This window comes from Papio anubis, chromosome 1 (genome assembly GCF_008728515.1).
Source record: "Papio anubis isolate 15944 chromosome 1, Panubis1.0, whole genome shotgun sequence".
Lineage (NCBI taxonomy): Eukaryota > Metazoa > Chordata > Mammalia > Primates > Cercopithecidae > Papio > Papio anubis.
Window position 1 is genome coordinate 65,017,894 of NC_044976.1, and position 13,864 is coordinate 65,031,757.

At 38.3% G+C, this 13,864-nt stretch overlaps 1 protein-coding gene across 24 annotated transcripts in view; it reads left to right on the top strand.

Moving 5' to 3' along the window:
- The window catches only part of SGIP1 (SH3GL interacting endocytic adaptor 1), a 215,062-nt gene that overhangs the window by 82,563 nt on the left and 118,635 nt on the right, over window positions 1-13,864 (top strand). For all 24 annotated transcript variants that reach the window (XR_002523955.2, XR_002523954.2, XR_002523953.2 and 21 more), the window contains one exon: window positions 8,446-8,509. Coding sequence is in view for 21 of the 24 variants with exons in the window: in XM_021942573.2 (XP_021798265.1) it covers window positions 8,446-8,509 (64 nt within the window). In the remaining 3 variants the exon portion in view is untranslated. The remainder of the gene's footprint in view (window positions 1-8,445; window positions 8,510-13,864) is intronic.

Consider the following 13,864-nt stretch of genomic DNA (forward strand, 5'->3'; position numbering starts at 1 on the left):
AGTGACTATATTTAAAACCTAGAGGGAAAGCTGATACACAAAGCGCCTTAATCTTTTCTGACAGAAATACAGTGAGCATCATAATGAAAAGATATAGCCAGTCTACAGTTGCTGTCAATATGCGGCATTGTGCCCAGGGCAATTAAATTTGCCTGTTTTTTATTACTGAGACCAAATATTTGGCCTGGGTTCCTGCAGAAAATAAGTAATTCCATTACATGTGATTCACCTTTGAGTAACCCTCCAAGTTAGTGAAGACTCAAGCTGAAAATTTATATTTATTACAGAAATAATCCATTTAGCAAATATTTATTGGGTCTCTTTATGTTCACTGGGCAGCATATAAAGATTTAAACTTGCAAAATACCGCCTTTGTGTATAAGAAATGTGCAGCCTAACTTGCCTAAAAATCTCTCTCCAGTTTTTCAAACAAAAAATCACATTCTTGGTTTTTTGTTTTTAATAAGAGGATAAAATGAATTGTGATGAGTAACAAAAGATATTCCAAAGTCATGAGGAGCCTGAACTCTGGAGTCAGGCAGAGGGTGTTTTAAAATGTGTTCTGCTATTTATCACCTGTGCGACCTGGCATCAGGTGCTTCTCATGTGCCATGATATAGAATCAATATGACAATAGCTCCCATCTCATTAAATTGTGTTGGACTGAGATAAGAAAGTTCCTGATAAATTCCCTGAAACATCACAAGTACTCAGTACATTATGTCTATTAATTTTTTATGATATATGTTTTGGGCTAAATTGAGTTTTTATTGTATTATTGTGCACATTTCCCACCTAAAATGTAATGAGGTCTCAGCACATCCCTCACTCTGAGTCTGCTCTCTGGCTGAAGGCCTGTGTATTCAGATTGGTGCATCTGGTATAGTTTGGGGCTCCTTCTCCTCCTTCCCTAATACATCTATATACACAAATAAATATCAAAAAGTTGGACACCAATGGAATGTAGATTTCAAACATCAATAAAAGTCATTAGCTTTTAAAAAATGGTTATATAAACACCAAGCAGCTTTTAAAGAAATTGTTAAACAAACATTGATGACATGTCTTCTGTGCACTAGGTACTGCAATAATCATCATGACCACTCTGAAAGAAGTTGCTTGACTCTGGAGCCAAACAGACCTAGCTCAACATCTTGGCCTTGTTACTCATTTGTTTAGTGACTGTGAAAGAGAAACTTACTCACTTTGAGTCTGTTTCTCAATCCAAAGACAGGGAGTTAGTAATACCTTCTCAGGTTGTTGAAAGAATTGGTCTGCTTTAAAGTGTTTGGCACAGTGTCTGGCACATGCAAGGTTCTCAGTAAACAAGAGTTGCCTTTCCCTCACCCCTAGTGATTACAGAGAGAATTAAGATTGTCTCTCCAAACCTCCTATCTTGTGAAAACACGAATCTTATATGGAAAGTACCACAGTATCTCTTAGACTCTCTATCAATGTTGCTGGAAGGCAGTCAAACTGGGTTTCAAACCCAGATCTTTGGATTCTGAGTAAGGTCACATATTTTGCTCCCTTCCACCCTGTCACCCTACTTCAGTTTTTGGAAGCGTGATTTGCATGCTTCTGGGGGAGATATGTGAGGAACAGATCGCATTCCACTATTAACTGGGTTCTACATATTGATCCTAAAGCACGGTCATTGCCAACATATCTCCTCTTCTTAAAGCTCCTCTTCTTCTCCAGAGCCTAGATCACTCCTAGAGCTGGCTTTGTTCCTAGTCATTGTCTTGTCCAAGCTCTGTTTAAAAGCACAGTGAGTGATGGGAGGCAGGAGGAGCAAATGCACCCTAGGAACATGATCTCCAAAAGTGGTGCCTTTTCAACAGTTTTAAAGGCAGTACATTTATATGGAGGTTCTAACACCACCATAAAGAGCTTTTAGAGAAAGCAATGTGCATCTAGACTATGAGGTGAGTAAGGAAGGTGGGCAAAAAAGAAGTGCTTTCTAAGACAGAACACCCTCTCCCGCAGGTTCTGCCTGCCCCAGTATTAGAACCTGGCTTTGTCTTTGACTCTTTTCTGGTTTGTACCTGCCCCACCTCTCTTCCCACCCCAGTCCCTTTAAGTTAGCTTGGGTGGTAAGCCCATTTCTGCTAAGATGCTGTTAAGAAGGTGACCATTCTATATTTGGCCTCTCCATGTTGTTCTGTTACCAGCTAGCAATGGAGTGGTAGCAATACAGGACAAGGAGAGAAAGGAGGGGTTATTGGCAGGACTCTCCACTTACACTTCTAGGAGACAGCATCGCAGGTTAAGGCCAGCAGTTTGGTCCTCAGCTTCTGCCTACAGAATGCAAACACTTCAGTGTCTTCTGTTTGGGACTCAGCTCCAGGAGTGTGACCTCCACTTGGCAATCTACAGAAACAGTCATCACTTTTATGGACAAAAATATTTCGGGTATGTTTTAAAAATAAAATAAAATAGAAATAAAACTAAACAAGCAAAAACTCTGTAGGTTCTTTGGAGTATCAGACGTTGATGTTTTACCTAAAATTAGTATAGAGTCCAAGTTTCCTTTTTTTTAAAGCCTTCCTCTAAACAATTCTCCTTTCAGTATAAAATTTAAAAGTGGCTCAAATTCAAAATTTGATGTTTACTTAATGAATCCCTACAATTCCTATCAGTTGTACTCAGGAGAAAAGAAAATGGATAAAGATAGTTTATTTTTTCTGCTGTACAGTTTCTTCTTCACCTGCAGGTCTGTATACTTTTAAAGTCAGGACATTCTAAGGTACTTCATGGGCTTTTTCTTAGTTAGTTTAGGGAAGCTTCAGAAAAAAACACCAGTAAACACACTAATTTTTGTTTCAAATTAAGAGAGTTATTTTTTAAAAGTTTTTTTTAGAAAATGATGTTCAAACTGTTTCTGACCTGCAGTCTATCATAATGTACTAGCCGTTCTGACACTGTTATAAAAATACTACCCAAGACTGGGTAATTTATAAAGAAAAGGGGTTTAATTGACTCACAGTTCCACATGGCTGGGGAGGCCTCAGGAAACTTACAATCATGGTGGAAGGCGAAAGGGAAGCAAGGTCCATCTTACATGGCAGTAGATGGGGCGGGGGGGAGAGAGGGAGAGAGAGAGAGAGAGAGAGAGAGAGAGAGAGAGGAGGGGGAATGTGCCACACTTAAAGCATAAGCTCTCGTGAGAACTCCCTCATTAGCATGGGGGAAATTGCCCCCATGATCCAATCACCTCCCACCAGGTCCCTCCCTTGACATGTGGGGATTACAATTCCAGATGTGACTTGAGTAGGGACATAGAGCCAAACCATATCGCATAAAAAATGTATTTTATATCACCATCCAATTTGGCCAAGAGTTTCATGAAACAGTATTTATGCACGTTTTTCTGTTTCATTTTAAAATAGAGGTTTTGCCCTAACAAACTGCCTTCATAAGCTTCCAATGGGGCCTTATTTGCAGTTTGAAAAGGGGACTGAGAAATAGTGCCTCTCTTTTAATACAATTGCACAAATGATTTTAAAGAATGTTCTTTTCATGCGGCATGGGGAGGTGAAAATAAACAAGATGCCCGCATGGATGGAGCTGCTGACTTCATGGAGTTCACCATCTAGTGGGATTAATATAATATTGTGATTTTAGGAGAACAGATCAAAGGAGCAAGCATCATGACAAAAATGCATTTGCTTATGAAAAGCTTTTTTGCAAACATCTGACACATAAGCAAGAAAAGCTGGATGTCCTGTTGTAAATTCTCATGGAAATATTACTTTCTTGATACTGAAGGTTACTATGAACAGGAATTCGTGACTGTATTGATTTCTTTACTAAATATTTGACAACTTTTTTGGCAAAACAAAACAAAAACAAAAGCAGTAACATGTGCCACAAACTTTTAAGCCAATCTGCCTTGTTTCTTTCTTTTCTTCCCCACTTATTCCCCTCCTTGTCCTCCCTTGTCACAGAATAATCAGGCTTGAACTATTCCATTTCTTTTTTATCATGGTAAAATACAAACAAAATAAAATTTTCCATTTTGACCATTTTAGAGTGTAAATCTCAGTGGCATTTAGTACATTCTCAATGTCGTGCAACATAACCACCATCAAGTTCCAGAACTTTATATCACCCCAAAAGGAAACCTGTACTCATTAAGCAGCCACTCCCCTTTCCCCGTTCACTCAGCCTCTCTCAACCTCCAATCTGCTTTCTGTATTAATCAATTTGCCTACTCTGGAAATTTCATATAAATGAAATAATGCAATATGTGGCTCTTTGCATTTGACTCCCTTCATTTAGCATAGTATTTTCAAGGTTCATTCATATTGTAGCCTGTATCAGTACTTTATTCCTTTTTATGGCTGAATAGTATTCCATTGCATGGCTAGGCCACATTTTGCTTATTCATTTATCTGTTGATGGAAAGCTATTTCATTTTAAAAGGAATTTCATTCACAAGATAATTAGAAACTAAATGATTGGGCATATCTTTACAGCTTTTATTACATATGTATTATAAGCAGAGTCTGAAGGTTTTTGAAGGAATCTGGTGTCTCTGTAGGAGCCTGAGTATGGGAAGTACTCTGTATTCAGAAGTTCATGAGATTGTGCTGGGTCTCACCTATAAATTCAGGATTTTTCTGCATACATATGATGAATGAAACCACATTGGTGGATGAAATCACGCTCAGAAAAGGATGTAGAAGTGCCTAGGACAAAGCCCTGAATAACCCCAACATTCTGGGGAGTACTGGAGTAAGAGTAGCCTCCTGTTTCCTCACTGGGGATGAAGATAATAAAACTTAACTTAGGCAAACTCTCAGACTCACTACTTTAGGGAAAAATACCACCTACTTTCTCACAAAGTTTGTAAGAGATTTAAATGAGGCAACATATGCAACCAGTGCCTGGGCAATAGGCAGGACCTCAGCAGTGGTAGCTGGTAGTATTCCAATGACAAAACTTCTTCCCATTCTGTATTTTTGACACTATCACTATTATCTATTTCTACGTATATTGCTCTACTTATCTTATCTGGTAAGATATTGATGGCATTTGTCTGGTAACATTATAACCGGGCTGCCTAGTTTGAAATAAGTTTTCAACCTTTTAAAAATCCATTTATACTTAATTTGTGTGTGTGTGTGTGTGTGTGTGTGTGTGTGTGTGTGTGTGTGTGTGGTTGTTTCCCACAACACCAAAAGAAGCTAAAGAAATCTGAATTCGGTGGAGAAGTTAGGGGCACAGGACAGACACACAGTGTGGCTGATGAATTACAGCAGTTTTGGATTCAGATAGGAAAGTGTTCTCAATTCCATAGCTTGGGAGAGAACCATTCTAACCCCGGATTATTAAGACAGTAAAATTCTTTCCCTTTAGATGACTTTGTTTTGATGTTGGCAAGAGAAAAGTCATTGCATTTCTTAAAGGACATTTAGTTTTTGCCCTCCCATTTTTGGTAAAAAAATAATTGATAAAAAAATTTATGCTCCACCCCAGATGTAATTATACTGTAATTGTAACTACCTGAAGTGGAGAATCATTGGATATAGTGTTTTTAAAACTTATCAGATTATTGAATATAGTGTCTTAAATTTGTTATTCCTGTAAGATCCTTGACTATGGTTGCTCTCTGTTGAAGAGTTTCAGTATTTTTTGATGAATTCTCAAAAGACATGAGTACACCTCTCTTCACTCAATTTTAACGCAGTTGTTGCGATTGTTTTCTCCTTGGATCTTCTAAAAGATTCATTAAGGTATGAAAAACTGACTTTCATAACTTCATTTGCTTTAGTCTTTCAGTTTCCTTCATATTTTTTGTAAACTTCTTAAACCTTTCCACTTTTGAAGAAGTAAAATATTTTCAACCTTTTTTTTTTTTTTTTTTTTTTTTTTGAGATTAAGTCTCACTCTGTCACCCAGGCTGGAGTGCAATGGCATGATCTTGGCTCACTGCAACCTCTGCCTCCCAGGTTCAAGCAATTCTCCCACCTCAGCCTCCAAAGTAGCTGGGACTACAGGTGTGTGCTACCACACCAGGTTAATTTTTTGTGTTTTTAGTAGAGACAGGGTTTCACCATGTTGGCCAGGCTGGTCTCGAACTCCTGACCTCAAGTGATTCACCCTCCTCAGCCTCCCAAAGGGCTGGGATTACAAGCATGAGCCACTGAGCCTGGCCCAACATTTTTTTCTTATTCAACAATTTGATTAGGGCATTTTTTTCTAGAATTTCACATCTTTGGTGTATTCCTATTTACATTCTATGTATAAGTGTATTTCATGTGTTAAAAACATGATTTCCAGTGAAAGTAAAGCTACAGATATAGGCATGGCATTTTGTGAAGATGTGCAGATTCTTTCGTCTCTTATCATTGGCTGATTTGTTATAGGCTGAGAGGCTGAAACATAAAGGTGATGTAACTTATATTAAGCTATGCAATTAGAACTGATGCTGGGAATGGACTCTCTGCCTCCTGGATCCTGATTCGGTGCATTTTTTTTTTCACTGGGAAGTGGACAACTCATGATGTTCATGACCTAGTTCATGTTGGCTATTGTCCAAACTTGGTGGTCAAAACCAGCACAGGGTCTATGGAAAACTACTATTTCCCATTCTGTTACCAATTTAATACAAAGAGTACTGGAATGTGTGTATATTTTCTGATATATTTGGTAAGGCATGCTATTTTTTATCTCACAGGTCAAGTTACAAGAAATAACACACTTGAAACCCTGAGATGATAATAGCATTGGTTTTATAGTCCTGTAAAAACCAGTGGTGATTGCTGAATATGGCATTCATTGTGAGCTCAAAGCTAAATCAGAAGCAAAGAAAAGCCAATTAGGAGACTTGAAACCCAAGGAAAATTGTAGGGATAGACTGATGATTATGTAACTATGATACTTTGTCCTTATAAGGGAATAAAACATTTAGAGGTGAGAAAGAAATTTTTAATAAACAAAATAAAAAATAAAAGGGGAGAAGATGTTTCTAAATATTATGGGTGGGTAGTTTTAAATGTCAATATGTTTTCCTATAAACTCATCATGTGGTAAGTAACGGAAAATAGTTTTATGTGGGAGGAGTTTTTAAAAAATTGACATTTTAAAGACCTAAATGTCTTAAATGGATGACTATTAAAATACAAAATTAGACGGAACAGAGACATTTTGAAGATTGTATTTGAGTAGTATCCTAAGAGGCAGATAATGAATGACTCAGATAATCTGAGTGGTTTGGGCTGACTCACATGTTTTGGAAAAACGTATCATCAACTCACTGATTCTGTCATTGTTTTTCCCTTTGTTCCACCTGGCAGTACCAAACAAATCTGAAATATCAGTGACTCTCTCAGCTCCAATTTCTCAAGAAGACTTTCCAAACCACCAATAACAAGTCTAAGGTTTGAATACATAAACATTTAATTTATTTGAATAATACTCACTAACAGACGCAGAAGGCATGTCTGTAACTATGGATCATGTAGGGGGTGGGAAACCCAAACAGCTTTGACAGGATGAGTAGAAAAGAACCAAGACTGTACTTGGCTTGTCAGGATGGAAGAAAAGGGCTTTCTTAGCTAGTGCTGCTTGAATGGTGCTTCCTGGAAGACATTTTAAATCACAAATATTATCTGGATTTAAAAATGAGGGAGCCTCGGCCTTTGTTCAAGAAAGGATCACAGTCTACTAGGGAAACTGACACAGAAACTAATAGGTGATACCATTTGATATATCCTACATATAAGAGCAACATTTTGGGGGGGAACACAGAATAATCAGTGTCTTACACCTCCAGGATTAAGAGGCCCTACAGAAGGAGTGGCATTTGTCCTGGGCCTTAAAGGATGAATTGAAATTCTAAATGTCCACAAAATAGGGAAAGCATTTCAATCACAAGTAAGGACCACACAAGAAAGAAATACAGGAGTGCAAATTTTGGGGTGTGTTCAGAGAATGGTTAATAATTCAGTGCAGCCACAGACTGGAGAAAGTAGTAAAAGATAAGATGGGAATACGGGACACAGAGATGTGTCAGATCTGTGCAGTTCTCTTGGCATAGGTCACATGATCTCTGTCTTGGCATTATCCCAGTCTAAAGAATATGTCTAACCTGAAAATGGCTATTCTTCTAAATCTGTGATTTGACTTCTTGGCAGAACCCCAATATGGGTGATGAATAACAGTAGTCTAAGAAAATCTTACAATCTTTTCTATACCCATGCATCCTTGTGTTGCTTATAGTGCTAAGAACTTATGGTGTGAAGTCCTTGATAAATAACTACTGAAAAATGTATTAATGAGTCATATGAATATGCAAACACACATACCTATACATACAACTTCAGAAACTTCATTGCTTTCTAAACATTCAAGTCTAACTGGTGTGTTACAACTTTCAAAATATGTTCTGTTGAATGTTGCTGAGAGAATTTTTGACCCTTTGCTGTTTTCCCACAGGATTGAAAAAACGTACAAGGAAGGCCTTTGGAATACGGAAGAAAGAAAAGGACACTGATTCTACGTATGTACTTTAGGAGTTTGCCTCCTTGAAGAAGCTATTTGCATAAGAGATGCTCTTGTCACAGTCAGTATAAGATTGCCACACAGTTTTCTCAGATATTATGTACTATTTGCTTTCCCTGTTTCTGAGTAAATTGTAATTATTCAATATAAACAGTTCTTAGATTTACGCTAAAAAGGTAAAAATTTTTCATCACGTGTTCAGTTTTTTATCTTGTGTTTCTTTCTTTTCTTTTTAAATCATTATACTTCCCAGCAGTCTCAGGAGGCAGAAAATGTGACTGTTAATTTTATGAAGGATAAAAGGAATTCATTTCCACATATAGGGTTGAGCCTATGATCTGAACTAAAGAAATAACAAAACACCTGTTTGGATAGATTAGACCTAGCCAGAAACAGAAATGTAGACTATATAACATCTCAAAGCTCTTACTTGAGATGCCAAGATTTTGTACAAGCCGAATTGTAAATCAACCAACAGAATTCAGGAATGATTGGATATTTAGCGGTGAATAAGAAACAAAAGCCAGAAACAACTATGGGGATGCTTTTACATATTTAAGTGATCATATCCAAGAGAATTAGTTCCCCACAGACACTGATAGACCCTGAAAATGTCCAATGACATAACAGTTTCATTCCACTAACTTCCTTCCACGTATTTGACCATCTTGAATTCTCCTGCAGAAGTATTTGGCTCTGACACAAAATCTCAGTTGCCTTTTGGAGCCAAGCAGGTAACTTACATACGTGAAGTCCACTGGCCAGGAACTTGAGACTCCAGCCCAAGACCAGTGTAGGGAGAGCACAACTATTCAGCTGCAGGTGGTTGTGACCAGGTAGAAATGCAGATCTGATGTAGCTTGCTGTACATCAGAATGGAACCCATTATATCCCTCATTTGGCTAGAACCTCTGAAAGAAAGTTAGAAAAAGGGAACAGCAATAGTTGTATGGGCATAGGTGAAAATGAAGAAAGCCACATTTATTCTCGCCTTTAGCTTTTCATTCTGTATCTTTTTATCATGCATAAATTTTATCACAAGATCCTGAGTATTTCCCTGAGCCTTTGTCCTTTAAGAATTTATGATTCATGAGACAAAATATCTACTACACAAATTAAAGTATTGTTTATACAACTAATGAGGTAACATATTTGAAATGACTCATATGGTACCTAATACTTAGTAAATGCTCAGCAAATGGCAGCTGCTGGTACTCTTATTATTACTGACACAAATTAATATATGTAAGTTCCTTACAAGCAACTAAGACGGGATTTCATGGGAATTTGAGGGTGAAAGATCTCATATTTGGATTGATGATCAGTGATGCTTCAGGGTCGGGGAGGAGACTTGAGTTTGGCCTTCAAGAAGATGAGGATGTGTATTTCATGCAAAGGGAACAACAAAAGCAAAAGCAGAAAGGTAGAAAAGTCCACTAGGCATTTATTGACAAGACAAATGGGGCAGTTTGTCTACTTGGGAGTTACAGGTAAAGGTGATAATGGAAGGCAAGGCTGGAAAGGAGACCAGGACCAGAGAGGAAGGGCCTTAAGTACCAGGCTGAGGTGTGTGGGCTACTTCCATAGGCAGTGGGCCACCTTGAAACCTTGAAAGATTTTTAAGCCAAAGAGTGTAAGGGATTGGGGGAACGAAGTTATTTTTTGTCTAGATGCCAAATATTAAGTTCTTATATTTTCTTTTTTCATTTTCTTTTGTAACTATTTATTTCATGGATATTACATTTACTGTTGTCCTACAAATTTTTCTAAATAACTAAGTTAGGAATATTTTTCTGAGGATTATATAAATTACATTGTTTCTTAAGAAGTTTGCCATTTTCTAATCATTAACCACCCAGAATATGTGATGATGCCTTCACTAGATCAGAAGACCTGGGCTGTAGTCCCAGCATGGCCCAAACTCCATGGCTTTGGGAATTACCCTTTACTTTTCTGGGCCTCAGTTTCCACACCTGTAAACAACAACAAAGAAATTTACACTAAATGGAATCGAATTTCCCTAAAGGACCAGACACTATGTGAGTCATATAAGGGAAGGCATTATAGGATTCGTAGTGCCAGGTGTTGTGTGGGACACTATTCGATGGATCTCAGGAGAACATCGTTAACAGAAACTAAATCCATTTCTGAAGGAAGACAATGTCTGTAACTGACCAAACCGGAGATTTTTGGCATGCGAGGAAAGTTAAAAAGGAAAAAGTTTTCTTGAGAGAGAAGAGGTTGAACAATCTCTCCAGGGCAGGCTGCACTAATTTACATGTAGCCAAAGCACTACTCTTCCATCACCATTTCTGAAGTTATTAAAATAACTGAGTTATTCCTCGCAGCTATGGGTAGAGGCCAAATATCTCTCTGAGGTACTCTAATAAGTCATTTGTTTAAAGAATCCCAAGTATCCTTCGTTAACTTCTTATCATTTGAGAGTCCCAAATTACTTACGTGATAGCAAAATAGCTGAAGCTGGTTCCACCATCAGTAATGGTCAAAGAACAAGCTGTTTAGTATGTTTAGTATAAGCCTTTGCTTTTCATGAACTCCCTAATGCTTTCATGAACTCTGTAATTTGATCACATATCATTCTCGGAAAAGAAATCATAAATGCAAAGGGGTTGGGAAAGCGCTCTAGCAATTTGCTGTCCCTTCAGCTTTAGTAAATGCTTATGTTTGTCTGTGATCATTGAAACCTTGTTGATGCAAACTGTTTTTCAGGGCTGCTACAACTCACTATGGGTTGCTCAGCAACCTGCTAGGGTAGACACCAGAACCAACTTCAGCTGATTGAACCTCCTTAGATGTACAGTGGGCTTATGACCAGAGTTTCCTGATTTGATCATCATTGCAGCAGCTGGTAGGGGAAGGGAGAGAGCTTGTGCTAAGTGGCAGGCCCTGTGCAGGGCATATGTTGCGCTGATATCCTTTTTAGTCTTCCTAGTAATTAAATAACGTTAGCAGCAATACGTCAATTTTAAAGAGAAATATCAGTGCCAAAAGAGGTTAAGTAATTTTCTGAAGGCTACTCAGAAACTAAGACTTGGAGCCCATATTCTAGTCTAAAATCCAGTGTCTGTGCTTTCATCACCGAAAAGAAAAAATATCAATGGGTAGAATTAAAACCCAGACAAATAGGAGGGTTAAAAAAAAAAAAAAGACAGTAGTTACAAAAGGCAACTGAAACTTTAAAAAATAGATCCCAAAAGTCCATGGTAGATGATTCTTTTTAAAATAGAAGTCGGCAAATACAATAAGTCTGCCATGAAAAAGAAAAAAATTGTTTTAAAATACAATATAAAACCTCACTACAGGGGGTTAGAAGGTGAAATTAGAACACATACCCAACTGTCTGAGGCTGCTAAAATCTCTTCACTCCCTATCCTGGGTTATATTGTATAAAAATTATTATTCTAGAAAACATTTAATGAGCATTTACTATGTTGTGTGGACTGTTTCAGGTTCTTTTCTTATGTTAGTCCACTGAATCCTCTAATAGCCCTATGGGGTATATACTGTTATGCTGGCTATTTTATAACTGAAGAAACCGAGAAAAAAAGGGGTGAAGTAACTTGCCCAAGCTTCTGCAGCTAGGAAATTGACACTGGTTGATCCCAGGCAGTCTGGCACTGGAGCCGGTGCCCTTAGCCACCATGCTCACTGACTCCATAAGACACATGAGCCACATTTCCATTAGTAGAGAAGACAAAGGATCAGAATAGGACTCCAGTGCCACTATGTACAATCACAGTTTCTCTGATTAAAAATTGTGAAAGACCATCCCAACAGCTGCAATAAGCATGAGGTCAAGTGCCTCCCGTTTAAGATCCCCTACTGATAGGACCTTGTACCTGGATCCATAGTGGGCAACACCACAGCCAGGCCAATCTCTGAGCTTTTGCCGCATCTATTGCTTGCAGTTCCAAAGGCATCCACACATGGATCAGTGCCTCTGAACACATCCTACCCAAAAGTTGATGCAATCACCTCTCTCCCAGCTCCGTTAGTAAGGTTGGAATCCTAGTAAGAAATACTCATATATAGAGACCTTAAGTCCTAGTAAGTTGAAGTCCTAATAAGAAATACTCAGTATATTCTTCAGGCACCATAGCTCACACCTGTAATTCCAGCACTTTGGGAAGCTGAGGTAGGTGGATTATCTGAGGTCAGGAGTTCGAGATCAACCTGGTCAACATGGTGAAACTGCTTCTCTACTAAAAATACAAAATTAGCTGGTCGTGGTGATGCATGCCTATAATCTCAGCTACTTGGAAGGCTGAGCCAGGAGAATCACTTGAACCTGGGAGGCAGAGATCACAGTGAGCTGAGATTGTGCCATTACACACCAGCCTGGGTGACAAGAGCAAAACTCCGTCTCAAAAGAGAGAGAGAGAGAGAAAAGAAGGAAGGAAGGAAGGAAGGAAGGAAGGAAGGAAGGAAGGAAGGAAGGAAGGAAGGAAGGAAGGGAGAGAGAGAGAAAAAAAAGAAAGAAAGAAAAGAAAAAGAGAAAGAAAGAGAAAGAAAGAAAGAGAGAAAGAAAGAGAAAGAAAGACTAAGTATATAGATATAAAAAAGAGAATTGGCTTTGATGAGTATGAATTGGTACCTATTCTCAGTGCTCTCCTACTAGCCTGGGCTTACTATGACCATGATAACCTACTGGATTTACTCACCTGTTTCATTCTCTGTGTGATGAATATGTTTTCATTATTTTTATCCTTTGGTCCTAACCAATCGCCTGGCTCATCACAAGTACTTTTGTCAGCTAAGACTCTTCCTATCGTTCTATTTTAAATAAAATTTTTTCAAACTGGTTAATTTCCACATCCAGGTAATGTCCAAAAGTCTCAAGATTTCTGTCAATTCCCATGGTCTTTCAATATCAGGATGTTCTCTGTTTCTTGCCCCTCTACCACTGATTCACCTCTGCATCTCTGTGGACACAGAACTCACTAGTTATGAAAAATATGCACTCTGTCAAGTGTATTATAATCCAAGTAGAATATTCCACTAATTTTAAAGGGATGTTGGTGGGGAAAGGGAATCACACCTTGGAGTCCAGATGGCATCCCACCAACTCTCTGTATTGCTCTCTGTCTCTCTCTCTCTCTCCCCTCACTGGCTCCCTGCCATTACGCAATAATTCTCTTACCTGATTGCACCTTCTGAAGAATGATTCCAACCCCACACCAAACTCCTCAAGATATCACAGTTCACCTTAAGCACTTATTAAGGTTTTCTTCCAAATAATGCAGGACCCTTTCCAAGCGTAATAAGTATCCTTGTATTTTTTGCCTCTTAAAAACTGAATTAAAATGGGAAGTTATAAAATTACAATGGCTAC